Consider the following 19,434-nt stretch of genomic DNA (forward strand, 5'->3'; position numbering starts at 1 on the left):
AGCTCAGACTAAACCCCATCCCCTCTTTCAAGCTCATCTTGCTTCCCCTGGAGCAATGTCCTGCACAGTACCAACTGCAGTTGTAAAAATGTAAGTGGAAAAATCATAGTATCTGTTTCTGTCAAAGCAGCCTGGGAGCAGCTAGGATGTCTGTCACCCACCTGGCCCCTTGAAGCCTTCTACTGCTGAGGGGGAGAAGAAAGCTTCTGCACCTGGATGCATGCTTCCCAGATACCAGGCTTGTTTGTGGGTTGTTCTTCAGGTGGCAGTGGATGCAGAGAAGCTGGGGAGAGCTGTGCAGGCAGCTGAGCAGGCCCTCCAGAAGGATGCTCCGTTACCACCCCCGAACCTGTTCGATGAGCTGAGGGACTCTGTGTTGAGCAGCCTCCTGCCCTACTGGGCTTGTTTCCAGAAGGCCTGGCTGCAGCGGTCTCCTACAAGTGCCCAGAGAGCTCCAGGTAGGGTCCTCATAGAGTTTCTGCCCTGCTACAAGATCTCTTCCCCTCCCCAAGCATCCCCTGAGGAACTCAGGGAAATGGAGACAGTGCAGGTCCATCCCTGCCAAAACCCAGGGCAAGGAAGATCTCTGTTGCAGCAGGAAAGTGGCCTGGCTGTGTTTTAAGGAAGGGAAAATAGGAGAGGTGTATGGAAAGTTTGCTTGCCTGCATAATTCCCATGCTAAATTAAAAACATATGCAGAGCTAGCTAACAGGAGGCCTCCCAGCTCCCCTTAGGGAGACTGGGCCAGAGCTCAGGACACAACTCTGGCAGAAAGATTTTCGCAGCTGCTGGTGCTGTCTGAAGGGTCCTTGGCTTTACTCCATCCCATGCCTCCTTGCTAGGCAGCCCCTGACACTCGCAATAGATGAATCCTTAGTTAATATTTCACATCATCCCCTTGGTTCCCCTTGTGCTTTGCTTCTGGCCCCTTGAAGGGCATTCCCCCATGGGATGCTTCCCGGCTCTGTCTGAAAGGCCAGAACAGATGAATGCATGGATCCTTTTGGACAAGGGGCTGCTGGTGAATGCAGGGGCCTGGACTTGATGGCCTGGGAGGCCCTTTCCTGCCTTGTGCTCCATTCAGTTGCCACTCAACCAAGCTGCCCACCTCCTGTTCTCCCTGCCTTTCCCTTGGTGTCTTCAGCAGCTTCCTCAAGTTCCCTCTCTTTTGTCAGCACCTTGGTATGTCCAAAGCTGACTTTAGGACAGGCTCCCCCTCTTGTGGTAACACTGACTAGGCCCCCTTAGTGGTTGTGGGGATTAGGTCATCTCCTACAACAGTGACGCTCAACCAGGGTGATGGGACCGTGAGATCCTTTGAACAGTGTTAAGAGGTTTGAGGAGATGAGCAGATAAGCTAAGGAAATAAGCGCAGGCTCAGGCTAGTTCCAGCCTGGATAATCCCCTATCTCCACTTTCTGGCCCTTCTGTAACATATACAATAGTTTTGAAAATGGGTGCCACTCAATTCACAAATGTTATGGAGAGGTGCGTTGAATCCAAAAAGGTTGAGAACTACTGTCTCACTCGGTAGCCAGATCTCGCCTGACACAGGCATCACTCTGTGGGGCTCAGGGCATGTGCACCAGTATCTTCTGCCTAGTCTAACTCCTAAGTAGGTTGCAGCTCCCACCCCAAGAAAGAGCAGCCAGATTTGCAGCTCCTTAGTGTGGACAACTGGTACCCTAAGGTGATTGCCCACAGTGATTGCAGAAGGGGTGTGCTCCTGATGACATGACCAATGGACTTGTGGAGCCACAAAACTTCCAACCCCCCTTCCCCCATGCTGTCACCACTAGCTCCTGTCTCTTGCAGGCTAAAGTGCCAGCTCTGCCCAAGCGAGCAGACACCTGCAGGGCTGACTGAACACATGAAGGATTTCTCCCCTCCAGATCAGCCAGCTGCTCCAGGCACTGAGCTGCCATTCCAAAGCCTGGTGCAGAAATGGCATACCAGTCAGGGGCTGAGAAACACAGTCCCTCCAAGGCTTCAGCCTGAGGTCCACTGTTTACGTTAGAGTGCTTTTTCCTCCACAAAAAAAAAAAAAAGCATGAGGTAGGACGCAACCGTCACTGCACCAGGCACTGCATGGGGTTCAACAGGGCATGAAGCATCATGCACCCAGCTGAACTGCAGGACTGGAGAGGGGAGGCATCTGTTACCTGAGCAAGGGCTCAGCCACAGTTGTGGGAGAAGCTTCAAGGGTTCTCTTGAGGACAAGAAATCTACACCTTTGTCTCCCATCTGTGACAGATGTAGTTCCCCTCAGCACCAAGCTGGGGCTGGGATCATGCGAGCCCTCAGGGAAGAGCAGTCCCTGCTGAACTGAGTTTTCCTCATCTAAATACCAACATGAGCTTGTCTTTAGCTTAGGTGTGCATGTGTGTGTGGCAAGGCGTGGGGAGGGATGTTGCCCAGGCCCCGGTGGCATAGGGGGTGTGAATGGCTGTCCTTTGGTGCAGCTATGTGGTGGGTGTGCAGGTGTGAGAGGTTGAGGCCAGCCCTTCATTGCTTCCTCACTGAAACCTTCTTCCCCTGAAGTGCTGAGAGCTCAGCAGCTGCTGAAGCAGAGATGTGCCTGGTTTGAGAAGCCCCAGGGCCTGCGACCAATGCTCCAGCTGCCTCCGCTGCAGCAGCCTGAGCAGGGAAATGAGCAGCAGGACAATGTTACCTACACCTTCTCGGTCAGCAGGGGCATTGCCCTGAAGGTCAGTGTGCAGATACACATGCACCTAGCTAAAGGGGAGGAGGTAGGGGAGGCCCCCAAAGGACCCAGCAGAATTAGCCAGTGGGGCTGGTGGGAGGGAGGATAGAGGGGGGCTTTAATTTCTTCCTGCTCTGGCTGATGGGGATAAGCTTCCTCATCCTTGCTATGTAAAGCAGGAGCAGCTTTGCCTTAAGTTCCTGCTGGTAGCACAACCCGCTCCTCACACCCACACTCCAATATGGAGAGGAGACGTCATCTGCAACATCTACTAATATAGCAACATGCTCCAGAACATGCCACCGGACAACTGAAGCCAGCTTCCTCCATTGTAGCATCCTTCACAGCCACAATCCAGTGCAGCCAATGCTGGGCAGGAACATGGCAACTGTTAACATGCTGCAGTCTAGGGCAGGAGTGATCTGTATAGACCTGTTCCCTCCCACTTCCCAGCCTTCAAGCTTGTCTCTAAGCTTTTCAAGTTCCTATGGCATCCAACTCTTATGTTTTACTACTCCTTCTATTTAGGCCTCCAGCAGAGAAAGTACAGCCAGCATCAGCACAAATACCTCTGGGCTCAGACATGGCAAGAGGTCAGCAAGACTTCAGCTTCCTCCCATTCCCAAAATACCCACACCTATCTGATCTGGATGGACAACACTGCCATGAAGAGAAGCAGCCAGAGCAGGCCAACTAGGCTAGAAACACCCAGGAGTGCCCCTGCTCTGTTGGATGTCAAGTAGAGCAAGACTTTTGTCCCATGCTGGAAGTTACAGTCCTAGGGCAATGGATGCCAGTAGGAAGGGGTGTCGGGGCAGCCTGCCCTCGTTTGGTAAGGCTGGTTCATCTACCTTAGCTGCATGAAAACACTTGCTGAGCTCAGGCAGATGCTGCCTGAACTCCTGATGCAGAGGCAGGAGGTGAGTCAGTGCTGTAGGGTGCAGGGAGCATGACAGGGCACTGAAAACAGAGCCTACTCTCTCCATAGCCCTTCTATCTCTGCTCAGATTAGCCATGCCTCACTGGCCAGTGAATGTGGACCTGCCCCTCCCAGAGACAGTTCTTGTTCAGCAGCTGGAAGATGAGGTCAAGGCAGGTGTCTGAAGTGACATTAAGCCTTAAGGCTCCCAAGGAGTTTTCGTGCCAGCTTGTTACAACTGATGTGACATTGCCAGCCTGGCTTTGAAACAGCAACACTCCCTGCCACCAGCTTAACTAAGCCTTTGCTGCTATCCCACCACTCCTCTAAAATGGGAGAAGCTGAGCAAGACAAAGGGTTTTCTCTCCTGTTCAGAAGGAGCAACTGTCACAGCACACATGGTGTAGCAGGTCACTGCCACAGCAGGCTGTTGCTGTGCAGGGGGGAGGGAGGCCATGGCAGTGCCACCAATAACAGGATGTGGGGAACACACAATAAATTGTTTTACTCCCGTCTTGTGGCACTAGCCTGTATCCATATTAAGAATGGTCAGAGCTGAGGATGTGGCATGTGAGACCCTGCCATCCCTTGGTAACAGGGAAATAGGAGCCGATACACATACTGGAGCAACAGCCAACACAGAAGAAAGGTGTAAGGCTGCTTCTAGTACCAGGCCAGCTGTGCATGGCACTCTGGTAGGGAAGATGGCTCTCACATGTGTTGTGCTCAGCTCTGACCGGGACACCAGACCCTTGCCCCTATCGCCTCCTGCTTGCCCTCTCTTGCAACCTCTTGCTGCCTGGTCACAGCTACTCAACTCCTGCCCCTCCCAAATTCATTTGCAATGCTGCTCAGATTGTTGTCCTGGTTCCTCACTGACAGCATCACTCTGCATCCACAGCACTAAACACAAGCTACTTCCTTTTGTGACTACTCCCAGCTTTGCCCGCAGCTGCTCTGCTTGCTCACCACAATGCTGATTGCTCCCTTTGCTCTGCCAGTGTTCCTTGACTTCATGGCTCAGTCACCTTCCCCCTTGTGCATAGGAAAATTCCCCAGAAGTCCAGACATCTCCAACCTCAGTCTCTTCTGCCATGGTAGCTCCAAAACCAGCCCGGGGGGGGCACCCTTTTTTAGCAGATGTGCCAAAGAACAGCACTTGTAGCCTCTGAGTGCGCCAATTCTCTGCTCAATCTGTGCTGCTTTCTGCTTCCATCCCTGTGCTCTCTGAATGATCAGCTGCTCTGCTTCCCTGCCCAATTTATTTTGTGCTCCATACAGAGGCTGCTTGTGCCACTTGTGGCGCTCATACTGCAGGTTGGCCACCCCTTTCTTAGGCCCTAGGAGCCAAGAGTAATTGGACAGGGAGTGGACTCCCATTACTGCTTAGCAGTGCAAATGTTGCCAGCTTAGATTGTGGCATAAGCCGTGATCTGTCAAGTGCCTTGGAGGGGCTCTATCTCCACTGTAGATCCAACAGCAAATGGCAGACCCAGGGTCAGTGGCTCTACATGCTGATGCAACACAGGTCATGGAAAGGTTTCAAGTGCCTGCATGGATGACTTGGGAGTACGGATAAATGCTATTAGTGCTCTCTTAACCTCCAGACTGAAACTGCACTGAAGTCAGCTCCAGCCCAAATGGTTTCAGCACCCACTGTACCCTGGAAAGAACATATTTCCTTCCATCTCTAAGCAGTGTGGCTAAGACTACTGTTGGCACAGGAATAAAGGCCACTAGTGAGCAAGTCTCTTGTACTGGTGGCAGGGGCTTAGGAGCAACGGGCTTAAAGGCTGGTCTGACTGAGGACTTTACTGAGGAGTTGTGGGATGACTGCATCTCTGCCTGGGCTGGATGTGGCACTGGGCACTGTGCAATCTCTATGGTACTGGCTGCAGAGGCTGAGCCAGTGGACTTTCCCATGCTGGTTTCTAAGCTCTTCTTTTAGTAAAATATGAGGGCTGGGTGGGCCCTGGTGGAGGGTGAAAGGGCCATCCTACCCCTGTGTAACATGCTGAAGAGGAACCAGACTGCTCATAAGAGAGGCAGAGCAGCTGCTGAGGAGGTCTGCAGGGAGAGCTTCCACTCAGCCCTTGCTGTGCTGGGCCTGAAGAGAAACTGCAGTCAGACAGCATTGTTCAGCCCATCTCTGCTCTTTATTAGCCTTCGGTACTGTTGTGCTGCTCCCCCAGTAGCAGAATCCCTGTCAGTTGCAGCTGAGGAGCAGGGACACCCCTCAGCAAGGCCAGGAAAGGCTGGCTCCTTCTGTGACACCACCCCCATGACTCCTGGCAGAGAGGGGGAATCAGTCACCACCTCCAGTCACTCAGGTCAGGATGGGCAGTCCTCATCTCTCTCCTCTTCAGGAGGCGAATGCACTGCACTGACCCACAAGGCTGGAAACCAGATAAACTTGGTCCACATTACTGGTGGCAGCAGCGTTCAGTGGTGGGACCCGTTAAGCCACCAAAATACACAGAGCTTGCTGGAGCAGTGTGTGCCCTGTTCCAGCAGCCCGAAGGCTTGGGGCTGGCAACTGTGGCTTATCCAGCTGACCCACAAACGAAGCATCAGAGCTTAGTCCGGACATACTCCAGCGCAGCAGTCAGGACTCCCTGCATGTCCTTGGTATTTCCAGAGCCCTTGGCTACAATGCCAGAGCCCCCTGCTTTGCCTCCCATCCATGTACAGACAGCCACGGCCCAGTCAGCAGCAGAAAGCATGGGTAGGGAACTCTGGGGAAGAGAGATGACATGAAGTGAGGTTAGCTTGCAAGCCCGAAGCACTGTAGCTTGGATAGAGAAAAGAGGCATAGAAGGTTCTAGCACAGGGGCGGGCAATTATTTTGGGTGGAAGGCTGCTTACTGAGTTTTGCCAAGCCATCGAGGGCAGCATGACAGGCAGCCAGGGGCAGATAAATATTAATTTTCTAAATTTGTTAGTGGCCCCGTGGGCCAGACAGAATGGCCTGGTGGGCCGCATCTGGCCTGTGGGCTGCATTTTGCCCGTCCCTGTTCTAGCAGCTGGGGTCCTGGCAGGACCATGGAGGCTGAGCTTAGCAACCCAGATGCTATTGCTTTGCCTGCCTAATGGCTGATGTGGGCCCTGTGCCTGAATTCTCCCTGTGTAGACTAAAGTAAGCTTAGGAAAGGCCGAAGGCTTGGGCATCTCTTGCCTGTCTCAGCCTGGGCTCCTCCACAAGCCTCAGTAGCAGCACTGACAGGCTACAGTGAGAAGTCCTTTTGAGTTCCCTACCAAAAAGGAACAACGTGGTGCCTGGCTGTACTCTGGTCTTTCTGCAGCCCTACTCCACACCTCAGAGCCTGGCCTGCTTCGTTAACCCTTTGCAGGTGGAGACTGTTTGCTTGATACATGCAGCAGCCAGCTTACCTTGGACACCTGACAGGCACAGAGTACCTGGCCGGAGGCCTGTGGGCTGAGCAGCAGCACTGACACCCCAGATTTGTCACACAGCTGGTTTACAACCTTTACCAGGATCTAGGAGAAACAGAGGGGGATGAGTCAGAGCCCAGGCAAGGGAGGCTGGAAGGGGGTGGGAGGATCATGAACAAGGGACAAAGCAGATCCACAGAGCAGCAGGTTATTGCACCAAGCCCAGGACATGGTTGGACCGGCCAGTGGGCAGCTCAGGTCACTTCATTTTCTGACCCAGCAAATTTTGGGGTGACTCCAGCTCCCTATCTCCACCCCACCTCCAATCTTTGGCAACTCCCTTGCTGTGGCTTAATGCACCTATGCTTCTAGCCTGACAGCTCCCTCCAACTCCAGAGCCTGGCCCTACTGATTCCACCTTGTGCTACCTGCATAGCGGTATTCTTCCTGGACACTCACCGAGAGGGAGGCCACTGGGACAGTGTCGATTATAACGGGCTGGTTGGGATGTTTCTCCAGCAGGATCTGTGCTGCCTCTGCGGCCTAGAGAAGGAGACACAGTGCTATGAGGGACTGCTGCTGCCATGGGCATAGGGTGAGGAAGGCACACACCCACCGTTGCACCTAATGCTATGTAAGGGGCCAGATTATATCCTGAGCTCCTCTTCATCAGCCTTGCCAGGGTGGGTGTGGGAAATGGAACCTCTTTTAAAGGGAAAACGGAGTGTAGCATCCATGTTTCATTTGGTCCTCAGTTCCTCTGTCAAGAACATGCTGTCCAATACATTTTTACAGCCAGCATGTGGTTAATTAGCAGGGATTTGGGTTTTCCATTTCCCATGGAAAAACGGAGTAAAATGTGGATTTCCCCTCTTACTGAAATAAAATGCAGATTTCTCATTTTAGCAGAGAAACCTGCAGATTTTGTAGTTTTAAAAAGAGCTCTCTACAGTCTGGCAGTTCCAGCCTGCAGGGGGCTAGGAGGGCGCAGAGGAGGGCAGTCAGGCAAGGGGTGCCATGCACATGGCCGCCAGGCAGCTTGGAGAGCAACTCCCCCAACATAGGGAGGGAGGGATGGAGTTGAACAGGGCCCAGGGCAGTGTGTGAGGCTTGGGGCCCAGGGCCATAATGCATGGCTGCAGAGCCCCAGTAAGCAGGATGGGGCCATGGGCAGCTTGTTGTGGAGGTAGGGACAACTCCCTGCTGCCCTGGCAATCCATCTCCTGTGCATGCAGAGAGGTGAGGGGTACAACCTTGTGTCATTGTGCATGCAAGGGATGCACTGCCAGGGCAGCATGGAACTCGCAATGGCAAGCAGCTTTCCTGCGCAGTCTCGCTGTTCCCTGCGGCACTGGGCCGCACCTGCTGGGCTGCAGAGGCTGTGGGAGAGGGCAGCAGGGCAGAAGCCTGATCCTGCAGTGGGCAGTCCCCAACCCCCACCACAGATCTGGGGGCACAGGTTCCCCCTACCCTCTGGGAGTGCTTGCAGCAACACGGGTAGAGATGGGCTCCACTCGATTGCAGCAGCCACCACCTCCTGCTGGGGGCAGGCGGCTCTGGGACTGGGTGGCTGGGGGGGCAGGGAGCACTAGCAGGGCTGGGGAAGCTGGGAGGGGTGAGGGACACCAGTAGGGCCACGGAGCTGGGGGGTGGGGTGGGGGGAGAGAAGGGAAGAGTAAGGGGCATGAGTAGGGCCAGGGGCCTGTGGAGAGGGAGAGGCATAAGTACAGCTGGGGGGCCTGTAGGCAGAAGTGAGGGGCACCAGCAAAACCGGTGGGGGGGTGGAGGGGGGGCTTTCAATTTAAATCACAGATTTTGGGGGTTTATCAGAGAATTTGTGATTTTTTTTTAATCAGAGAAGTTGAGATTTTTTATCAGGAAAAACCAGGATCTCTGTTAATTAGGCACTGGTCCTTTGCTTGAAAGAGATACTAAATCCTTCAGCTACCTGAAGAGAAGATTAAGTCATCAAACCTGCATGCCTGAAATACAATCAGATTAATTACCAAAATAGAGGATGCAGCTATGGCAATAAGAGCAGGGCCCAAGGGTCCAAATTCTATTCCCTGCCCTGCCTTTGCCTTGCTGTGGGGCCAGGTGATAAAGACACACCTCAGCTTTGTGCCTCAGTTCACCAGTAGTCTTGCAGGAGGCATATTTACCTCCCTTCCAGTGGGGTTGTGTTGGGAAATCAGCAGCTGCTTAGGGTTGCCATGAAGCTCTCCAAATTCTCAGCCCAGAAAGGAGTAGAGATTTTGCAGAGGGTGAAACGTCAGGCCCATCATATAAAATTAATGACTGACTAAGTTTAGACGAACTGGTCACAAGAAGCCCAACCAAGAGCATCTTTGTGTGCCAGCTGCAATAGCATTCTGCTTTCCCCAGCATTTCAAGGGGATCTGGATTCTTAGCAAGGTTGCTCTTTAGCATATAGAACTGCTAGGGTTTCCTTGGAAGGAAGATCAAACCCAGAGAACCTGCCTGGCCCTCTACTGTAGAGCAGTTTGGTGCCATAAGCAGGCTGCTGAGCCCTGGCTGCTGCATCCTCACCTGACTGATTTCCAGCTTTCTAATGGCCGTGTTTGTAGCTCGCTGCAGGGCTTTGAGGACGGTCTGTAGTTCTCTTCTCTGCCACTGGGGCATTGCAGTGGTGTCCAGCTCCTGTGGGGCAGGGGAAAGAGTTATGTCAGCTACTTAACCCCCACATTTACACTTCCTAGGGAAAAGACAGACAGACAGACATCCTTCTGTATGAGGAACACAGCACTCACTTTGATAAAGCAGCCCACCTCCTTAGAGAGGTTCTGTATCTCAGGGAGAGAGGAGTTTCCTCGCTTCACTCTCACACAGAGAGAGTCTACTTCTGCAGCCAGGCGCTGGCCTACTTCCCGGGCCTAGAAGAGTGACAAAACAGGTCATCACAAGATATGCTGCGTAAGAAAAGTAATAAATAGGGCCAGGTCTGTTTTGTTGGCTGGTTGGTGGAAGGCTCCCAAAAAATAGCTGATTAAAGGGTTTGAGCCTTAATGACCAAAAAACTTTTGTTTGCATTTTAGTAGTGATGAATTATTGGGTGTATTTATGCTGGTGCTACAGAGGATGGAGGAGACAATCCTCCCCCTCAATCTGTAATTGCTCAAAGATGAAGAGTGAGCACCCCACAGGTAGGCTTCTTCAAGAACCACACTTAAATGCCTGGCAGTGATCCCAGGCCTTCCTGGAAGAAGCCAAGAGCCCCACTATTGTTCTTTTTTTCACTAGCCTGTACTAGTGAAGGCTTTACAGGGAGAAGCGCCTGCCATGTCCCTTCATGCAAATCCTCCCAAGAGCCAACACAGGCTTGTATCATGCCTTCCTGGAGTTGCTCAGCACTGGCCTGGACACAACACCTCAGTGAGGGGCATTTCTCCTGAAGATACTCCTTAGTCTCAAAGCTCAGAGTACAGTCTCTCTACGGTGCCTGACTCAGAAGGAAGGAAAAACAATTCTACTGGACTCTGGGCTCATCCTGACCTGAGGTGGCAGAGGAGGAAGCCCTGGGTTTTGTATCTGGAGAGCAGAGGGCATTATGGAAGAGCAGGCACAGAGCGGGAAAGATGCTCTGCCTGGCAAGGGTTAAGTTTCTCTGACTTCTGTGCTAGTGACCTCTCTTGGATGGTTAACATGTGCAGCCCCCACTGCAAACTGCTCGCCTCAGCACTAAGCACAACAATAACCTGTGTGGGACACAAAACAGCAAGGGGTGGCTTTGGGTCAGTGCTTCCAGCAAGCAAGGCAAGTGTGCCCCACAATCTGCTGCAGGGGAGGGTCTGGTCAGGAATGTGGCTACACAGGGGCAAGTCAGATAGCAAGCCCTGCTGTCAGGCACTCAGCCACATAAGGACATCTCATACGAAGCAACCAAGCCAGATGGACCAGTCAGCCAGGACCTTTATTTAGGAGTCAAAGACCATACACAAAGAAGCAAAATCTTTTTGATTGGAACTGCTCTCCCCTTAGCACAAGGAATCAGCAGTCAGGGACAGCTGTGACAGACAGGAAATGAAATTAAGCCACAGAAGGTCAAACCTTTAACTCCTACTTAGGTACTTGGGTGAGATCCCACCTGCAAGAGTGAAAGGTTTCCTCCTATTTTGGCTGAGTTCTGGCAGAGGCAGGGGAGGCATAAGCGGCACTGCCAGAGCAGTGTGGAGAGGTGAGGGATGAGGTACAAGTCATGGGTGATGTAACCTGGCAGACTTGTGTGGGGGAAAGGAGCAAGACTAGGCACAGAAGCAGGTACTGCAGGTCAGGACTGAACAGCAGTTTACAGTGTGGGTGTGTGCCTGCTCCCTAGACTTCTGCACCACGAAAAGGATGTTTTAGCCTCTCCATCTCACCTGCTTGGCCTGCTCCCCAGTGACAGCAATGATACGACTGATCCCTTTAACCAGCTGATGCTCAGAGATGACGGTCAAATCCTGGATAGCTCCTGTTTTCAGTAAGTGCCTGTGAAATGGGCAGAGAGAGGAAAAGAAAGGGCAAAGAGTCAGGACATTTGCATCATCCATATTCACCCTGGGCTTGCTATCACAAGACAGAAGGGATTCTGGACAACACCATATTCCGTCCTCTGCTACCACAGGCAACTCTGCCATACTATCTAGCTCAGGAACTGATCAAGCTCATCTTAAGCCCTGCTAAATTGCCTGCTCCCACTACTCTGATTGGAAAGCTGCTTCAAAAGCTGACTCCACTGATGCCTGGAAACCTAATTTTTGGCCAAAATTTATTTATGGACAGTTTACACCCATGTGCTTTTGTTCCAGCTTCATCTTTTAACTTTACTTATAGCTCTTCTCTCCTCCCTGGTATTTACAACCCATGTATGTTTATAAAGAGCAGTCATATTCCCTCTCTGCCTTCATTTCTCTAGGCTTTTAGTCTCCTCTCATTGCACAAGCTCTCCACTACCTTTATCATCCTACCAACCCTTCTCCGCACCTGCTTCAGTCTGAATTCATCTTTCCTGAACAGGGGTCACCATGACTGCACAAGACTCCTGGCGAGGCTTGATCTACTGCCACATATAATGGCAATAGATCAAGATTAAAACCTCCCTTCTCTATTGGAAAAACCTTGCTCAGTGCATCCCATTGGCTTTTTTAACAGCTGTCTCATAAATCATCCTTTTGATCAGCTAACGGACCCAAGTTTTTCTGCTCCTTTGTTGTTCCTCACTGATAAGCCCCCCAAGCTCATGAAGTAGCAACAAGAGCTCCTGCTAATGCAATGATCTTGCATTTGGCACTTTTAAAGTTATCCTCTTTCTACTTCTCTAGCCCTCAAGACATCCAATTCTTTCTATAAGGTCCTGCCCTGTTTGGCAATGCCTCCTAATTGCACAACATCCTCAGAATTCGTTAGAATATGCCTAGTTTTTCTGCCAAGGTGATCAATGAAAAAATATTAAACATCCACACCTCAGTCAGCATTCTGACTGCCAGCAGAAACCTCCCTCTCAAGTGAGAGCTCTGTAATCTGCAGTTTGCCTGGCATTTACTTTACATCACAGGCAGCCCCCTGAACTACGAAATATGGCTGGGTAGAATAGTACTTTGCATTCCAATACAGCCTTTTTTGTCCAAGGCCCTCCAAATTCCCTGTAGACAGTCTTCTTAGTGCAACAAGATCATTTTTCCACTGTTGCTGATAGGGAAACTGAGACGATGCAGAGAAGGGATGTTAATCAACTATGGTCATATAGTTGGAGTCTGATTATCTAGCTCATTAGACTGCCAGGTGTGGGGAAGCCCCCTCCTGGCAATCTAACCATTAAGCAACTTTCCTGCCCACCCTCCCAGGAGTGTAAGTAGAGACTGTGCAGAGATTCTCACTCAAATCCTGGATGCAGGGAAGACAAGCTAGAGGCATCAGAAGCACCCCCAAAACCCACCCTTTGACTAGAGAGAAAAGGGAAGAACTGATGGGGAAGGGCACTTACGTCCCACAGCACAGCTCCACAGAGGTCTGCATTGCAGCTTGAGAGTTCTGGGTCAGCACAGTGTCTACAGGCACCCCAACAGACACCACCCTTGATGGATCTGGATACACCTGTGAAAGGAGACAAGGATCAGCTGCAAACAGCCAACAGGGCTTATTCTGTGTTTCAGTCAACCACTAAGACCTGAGACCATCCCTCCCACTCCAGATTCCACCAGATACAGCTACAGGCAGCCATGAGCAGCTGTCACATACAGGACTCCTGTAAATTAGAATGACAGGTAGACATTAGCCTAAGACAACACCACAATTCTGTCCTCACCTCCCTGCAGCAGGCAGCCTTTTCCACACCACCAGACTATGGCATTCAGAAAGACCACTGCCTGGGTACCCCAGGAGCACACCTCTATTCCCCAGCATCTCTTCTTCATAACACTTTCCTTTCCATGCTCTATTCCATGCACTGGGGAATCCATCACTGTATGTCTCATATAGCTTAAGTGGCTCTTGTTTGTAGCTGCCTTCTGCTGAGGCTTATGAGTTTCCTATCCACCTTCTCATTGTACCTCATCTATGGTCCGAAGTCCCCGAATGCTTCTCACTAGCATCAGAGGGGCTTCTGCCATGTAGACAGCTTCATCTCGTTTAATCACTTCCTGAATTATGCCTTCTATCTCCTGCATCTGCTGCGTAGTCACTGGAGCCTGAGAAAGGAGATAGTCCATCAGCAGAAAACCTCTCCAGAGAGGCACAATTCCAAATGGCATGAAGGAGAAAGTGCTATGTTATGGGGTGGGGGGAAGGTCATGATGTGTCATGGCTCCTGGATTCAATTCCCAGCTTTCCCTCCAACTCTGAGCAAATTGCTTCTCCTCTGTATCTCATTTCCACCCACACTGCATAACTGGGGTAATGAGGACCCTTCTATTCTCTTTTCCTCTGCCTTACTCTTGTGATCTAGGTCAGCATTAATCCAACAGCATTTGTCACATTCTTTAGACAAGGCACTTTTAAATGCTACGACTTCATTTCTTAGGTGCTCACCTGACCCAATAGCCTTTGTTTCCTGTTTGCATACATCCTTCTTGCACCCAGAAGGATGCTAGTAGTAGTAAACATTGACCAGGAGTAACCCTGAAGTACACCCAACACCTGAAAATAGCAAGCCCAAGTCTTCAAGACACTACTGCTACCCACAAGACCTGCATCCTGTCAACCCCCTTCATCTGTACGACAGCCACCCTCACGCCCACACAGCAGCTGCCAACTGAGCCCCAGCCCCTGCTCCACCTAGGACACAATTAACAATAGGTGAGTGGCCAAGAAGCTCAATGGTTACTTCCCACATAGAAGAATGGAACTGGTGGGAAGGTAGAGGAAGTATCGTTTCTCTAGACAAGTCTCATGCATTCCCATTACTCTTGGGGAATAGCAGTATGTGGGATTTCCATCACCTTAGTACTGAAGTCAAATCGCAGCTGCTTGGCAGTAATGTGGGACCCTCGTTGCTCTGTGCCATCTCCCAGGATGCAGCGGAGTGCAAAGTTCAGCAGGTGGCTGGCAGTGTGGTTCACCATGCAGGCTAGCCGCTGGGCCTGAAAGCAACATACCCTGGGTCAACAAGGAGAGCTGGGAGGACATTACAACACCCCACTATGATTGATGGAAGGAAAGCACATGGGTGGGGAACCTGCACCTGCCAGCAAATGCATAAAAAGCAGATGTAGTTTCATAGTTGGTAGGGTTGGAAGGGACCTGACCAGATCATCAAGTCTGATCCCCTGCCATGGGTAGGAAAGAAAGCAAGCTGGGGTCAAACGACCCCAGCCAGGTGATTATCTAGCCCCTTTTTGAAGACCCCTAGGGTAGGAGTGAGCACCAATTCCCTTAGAAGTTGGTTCCAGGTCCTAGCCGCCCTGACTGTGAAGTAGCGCCTCCTGATGTCTAGCCTGAATCTACTCTCAGTCAACTTATGGCCATTATTCCTTGTTACTCCTGGTACTGCTTGGGGGAACAGGGACTCACCCATAGCCTGCTGGTTCCCCTTGACCAGTCTGTAGAAGGCCATCAGATCCCCCCTCAGCCTTCTCTTGTGGAGGCTGAACAGGTTCAGGTCCTGTAGTCTCTGCTTGTAGGGCCTGCTTTGCTGCCCCCGATCATGCAAGTGGCCCTCCTCTGGACCCCCATCATGCAAGTTGCCCTCCTCTGGACCCTCTCGATGCTGTCCACATCCCTCTTAAAGTGCGGCACCCAGAACACTTTGGACCTGCTCGAGATGCATCTGTGGATGCATGACGAGGTACGGCTGGCCTTCCTGACTGCCTCCCCACACTGCCGGCCCATGTTCATCTTGGAGTCAATGATGACCCCCAGATCCCTTTCCGCCTCCATGCTGACAAAAGGGGAGTTCCCTAACCATACCTGTAGGTATGGTGCTGGTTGTTCCTCCCCAGGTGCATCACCTTGCACTTGTCTGTGTTGAAACCCATCCTATTCTCATCCACCCACCCCTGTAACCTGTCTAGGTCTGATTGTAGCCTATTCCTCCCGTCGTCCCTCCACATCTTAGTGTCATCAGCAAATTTGAACAGGGTGCTTTTTACCCCCTCGTCCAAATCACTGATGAAGATGTTGAACAGCGTGGGCCCGAGGACCGAGCCCTGCGGAACCCCACTGCCCACATCCCTCCAGGTTGAGAAGGACCCATCCACTACCACCCCCTGGGTGCGGCCCTCCAGCCAGTTGGTGACCCATTTGACTGTGTGGGTGTCTATACCACAGCCCCCCCGTTTCTTAATGAGAACGCGATGAGAGACAGTGTCAAAAGCCTTCCGGAAGTCCAGGAAGACTATATCCACTGCTACCCCTGCATCTAATGATCTGGTGATCTGATCGTAAAAGGCCACCAGGTTGGTCTGACAGGACCTGCCACTGATGAACCCATGTTGGTTGCCTCTAAGCATGCAGTCCCCTGCTGGCCCCTCCTGGATGTGTGCCAGAATAATTTTCTCGAACAGCTTGCCTAGGATCGAGGTAAGACTAACCGGCCTATAGTTTCCCAAGTCCTCCTTCCTGCCTTTTTTGAAGATGGGAACCACATTGGCCCTCTTCCAGTCCTCCAGTACCTCACCAGAGCACCACGAGTGCTCATAAAGTTGTGCCAGGGGACTTGCAATGACCTCGGCCAGTTCCTTTAGAACTCTAGGGTGGAGATCATCCGGACCGGCTGACTTGAATACGTCCAACCCCTCCAGAAGCTCCCTAACTAAATCCTCGCTAACCCGTGGCCCAGGTGTGTCTCCCCCGGGGCCTGAGGGGGGCCCAGCAGGGGGGTGGCTGTTCTGGTCCCTACTTAGGAAGACAGAGGCAAAGAAATCGTTAAACATGTTAGCTTTGCCATCTGGTGTGACGACCAAGTTTCCCAATGCATCCTGCAAGGGCCCCACATTACCTGGGACCTTCTTTTTACCCCCTATGTATTTAAAAAAGGACTTCTTATTGTCTTTAATCTGGGAAGCTAGTCCCAGTTCCATCTCTGCCTTGGCCTTCCTAACTACCCCCCTACATCCCCGAGCAACTACAGAATAGTCCTCCCTGGTGATGACCCCTTCTTTCCACTGTGTGTAAGCCTCCTTTTTAGCAAGGAGACATTCCCGGATGCTTTTGGTGAGCCATGGAGGCTTGTGTGCTCTCCCGCTCCCTTTGATCGTTGTTGGGATTATCTTTCTTTGGGCTTGGAGGATCGTCTCCTTAAGGAGCGACCACTCTCCTTGGACACGTGGCTCCCCTCCCCTCCGGGACCTCAACGCTTCTCCAACTATCCTCCTTAGCTCTTTAAAATTTGCCCTCCTAAAATCTAGGGCCGCTGCCTTACTGCATGCCTTTGCCACCTTACGCTGGATGGTGAATTCCAGCAGGTGATGATCGCTGTCGCCCAGGTGGTCGAGCACCCGCAGCCCCCTCACCAGGTCATCACCCGTCGCCAGCACTAGGTCCAACAAGGCGTCCCCCCTGGTGGGGCTGTGCACCTCCTGGGTTAGATGGAGGTCCTGCACTCCGTCCAAGAACCTACGTTCAAAAGGGGGAAAGGCCCATTTCCAAACATGAGGAGCAGGGGATGCGAGAGCCCTACTGGAGCAGCAGCTTTGCGTTCTCACTTTGCTAAGCACTTCACCCCGAAGCAAGACCAAGAAAGGGTGAAGACCAGCAACTCATTACCTCATCCACAAAGAGCTGCACTTGATCTCCAGCCCGCAGGGTCTCCAGGACTGTTACCTCATGGACAACGTAGCCACCGGAGAGCTGGACTGACTCCACTGGGAACAGCACATCCTCAGAACAGAGCAAGACAGAGTGACAGATAAGTATGCACAAAACTCTCCTTGCCTCAGGCCTCCATGGTAGCACAGCAAGGCAAGACAAGTTCAGTGGCTGGCAGAGCATCTACCTGATAGCCCTGGAGCACAGAATCCCCCTGGATTATCCCCAAAGCAAGTGTAGGATAGGAAGAGGAAGGACAAGCCCCCTACAAGCATCATCCTATTCTTACCACAACTGTGACTCAGCCCTTGGTTTACTTGGTCTGTGGCTTCTGTGTAGAGGCTGCCCATGAGCAGGGAGATTAGCACCAGTCATGGTGCTAAGTTTTTGAGACCATGACTGAAACCCCAAACTCACCCGACACGTAGGGGACCACTGGGCTGACCTAAGGGCCTGAGCTGTAAGGGATTCTTGTTACTCAGTGGTGCCCTCTCTGGTTCATTAGGGAGAAGTAGACATACAGCCTGTTGAATCCAGCCAGTCCTCTTGGGCTAGAAGCATCTGTGACCCATGGGTGATTCCCAGGGTTCAGGGAAGCAGGGAAAGGTGCGATACCACAGGTTAGCAGAGGCTTATATACCATATCCCAGCCCACTTTACAGCACAATAATAGAGTCTACGTTTATGGTAGGAGTCCACTCCAAAGAACCTGTGGTCTTTGCCTTTCAGCCTCTTGATGTGGTGGAAGAAACCAATTTTCTAAAAGAGCACATATTTTGGAGAGGGGTGTGGGGATTCTCCCCAGAGCCTCTGAGAAGAAAAGAAGAGGACAGAAGAGGAAGCAAGACGCAGGTTGGGCAACCACCTCTGTTTCTCTAGGGCTGGCTCTGCAGAAGTTGCTGAGCCCATGCTTATTTGATGACTGCTCAACGTTTCCATATGGTGGCCCAGCTAGGGAAGAGGGCAGCATGATGGAGAAGAGGGGATGTTGAGCCTCCCTGGCAACTGGCATTGCAAAGAGGGGCAAAAAAGGGAGACAAACAGAATGGAAAAGGCTGAGACATACTCAGCTCAGCCCATCATCTCCCCAAACCATCCACTGCTCCACAAATCACTGGGCTTCCCCCCAGATACTAAGCCACTGTGCATCCTAAGTGCCCAGCTCACCAAGTGGCTGGCAGAAGAGGAAGAGCCTGAAGACAACAGGCAGGAGGACTATAGCAAGCAACCTGGTACAATGAAGAGGGGAACACCACTCTGGGGAGTCTAACCAGCCTTAATTTCAAGCTTGGACCACAGAGAGCCTCACCTGCTGTCCCAGAAGCATCAGGTAGCCCTGATCGTGTGCCTGCCCGCCCTGCTCCGCATAGAAGCTGGTCCTATCCAAGATGACACCACAGCGCTGCCCTGCTCCAACTTCTTTCTGTAGAGATCGGTCCTTGTAGAGCATCAGAATGGTGGCCTGACAAGGGCTGAACACTGCAGAAGGCAAGACTGGATCAGGAATGGGCTCCAGCCACCAACACTTCTCTGCCTTCCCATGGGAGTGCAGGTGGGTTCTACAGGTCACCCTGCAGCTTGTCTATACCCCACACCCATTCAGACTGCAGTGTACACAAAGACGGAAGGTCCCACTTGTTAACTGTGGACGGGAAGCACATAAAGTGGTCTGGCAGCAATGAGCTGTATGCTCAAGGGCAGTTTTGTGATGATGGGCCCCACTTATGAGCCCCCCAATCAGTATAGATTCCTGACAAGGGTCTGAGAGCAGGAGAAATACAGTATGTCTGAGGATAAAACACTGACATCACCCCCTACCTCTAGGGCCCAAATTCACTCTTTCCAGTGATCACCAGCCGTTCTAAAGCAACATTAAACTCTACATAAAGTAGCAGTGACATCTAGTGGCCTACTACAACAATGGCAGGTTTCTCTTAAGACAAATTGAGCGCCCTGGGTAAAAATGTTAAAAAGCTAATTAAAATTACTTAAGAACAAAGCCTACCCACCCCAGCCCACAAAAACAGGGTTCTCTGAACCATTTTTACTATACCTAGCACCCACATACCCGTTCTGATTGTCAGCAATAGGCTTGGTGCACATCTTCAACAGAAATGCAGAGATGACATCTAACACAATTTTTTACTTCATAGGGTAACACCAACCCTTAACTCTC

General features: G+C 51.7%; 1 protein-coding gene and 1 long non-coding RNA gene across 4 annotated transcripts in view; one reads left to right on the forward strand and one right to left on the reverse strand.

Moving 5' to 3' along the window:
- The first annotated feature begins 133 nt into the window (after positions 1–133).
- LOC149873521 (uncharacterized) lies at positions 134–4,222 on the forward strand. Its single transcript, XR_016439865.1, has 3 exons — positions 134–458; positions 2,542–2,708; positions 3,233–4,222. It is a non-coding gene; the product is annotated as an uncharacterized LOC149873521 (long non-coding RNA).
- A 1,541-nt stretch (positions 4,223–5,763) lies between these two features.
- Positions 5,764–19,434, reverse strand: part of AARS2 (alanyl-tRNA synthetase 2, mitochondrial) — a 34,769-nt gene continuing 21,098 nt past the window's right edge. For all 3 annotated transcript variants that reach the window (XM_090046408.1, XM_090046416.1, XM_090046425.1), the window contains 11 exons: positions 18,568–18,737; positions 17,217–17,330; positions 14,453–14,593; positions 13,565–13,702; positions 13,000–13,109; positions 11,396–11,504; positions 9,788–9,910; positions 9,567–9,677; positions 7,476–7,559; positions 7,014–7,121; positions 5,764–6,358 (listed from right to left, as the gene is read on the reverse strand). In XM_090046408.1, the coding sequence (XP_089902534.1) occupies positions 6,194–6,358; positions 7,014–7,121; positions 7,476–7,559; positions 9,567–9,677; positions 9,788–9,910; positions 11,396–11,504; positions 13,000–13,109; positions 13,565–13,702; positions 14,453–14,593; positions 17,217–17,330; positions 18,568–18,737 (1,373 nt within the window). In that variant the 3' untranslated portion in view covers positions 5,764–6,193. The remainder of the gene's footprint in view (positions 6,359–7,013; positions 7,122–7,475; positions 7,560–9,566; positions 9,678–9,787; positions 9,911–11,395; positions 11,505–12,999; positions 13,110–13,564; positions 13,703–14,452; positions 14,594–17,216; positions 17,331–18,567; positions 18,738–19,434) is intronic.

The sequence above is a fragment of the Crocodylus siamensis genome, chromosome 1 (genome assembly GCF_052110815.1).
Source record: "Crocodylus siamensis isolate JL-2025a chromosome 1, ASM5211081v1, whole genome shotgun sequence".
In the NCBI taxonomy this organism is placed as follows: Eukaryota; Metazoa; Chordata; order Crocodylia; family Crocodylidae; genus Crocodylus; species Crocodylus siamensis.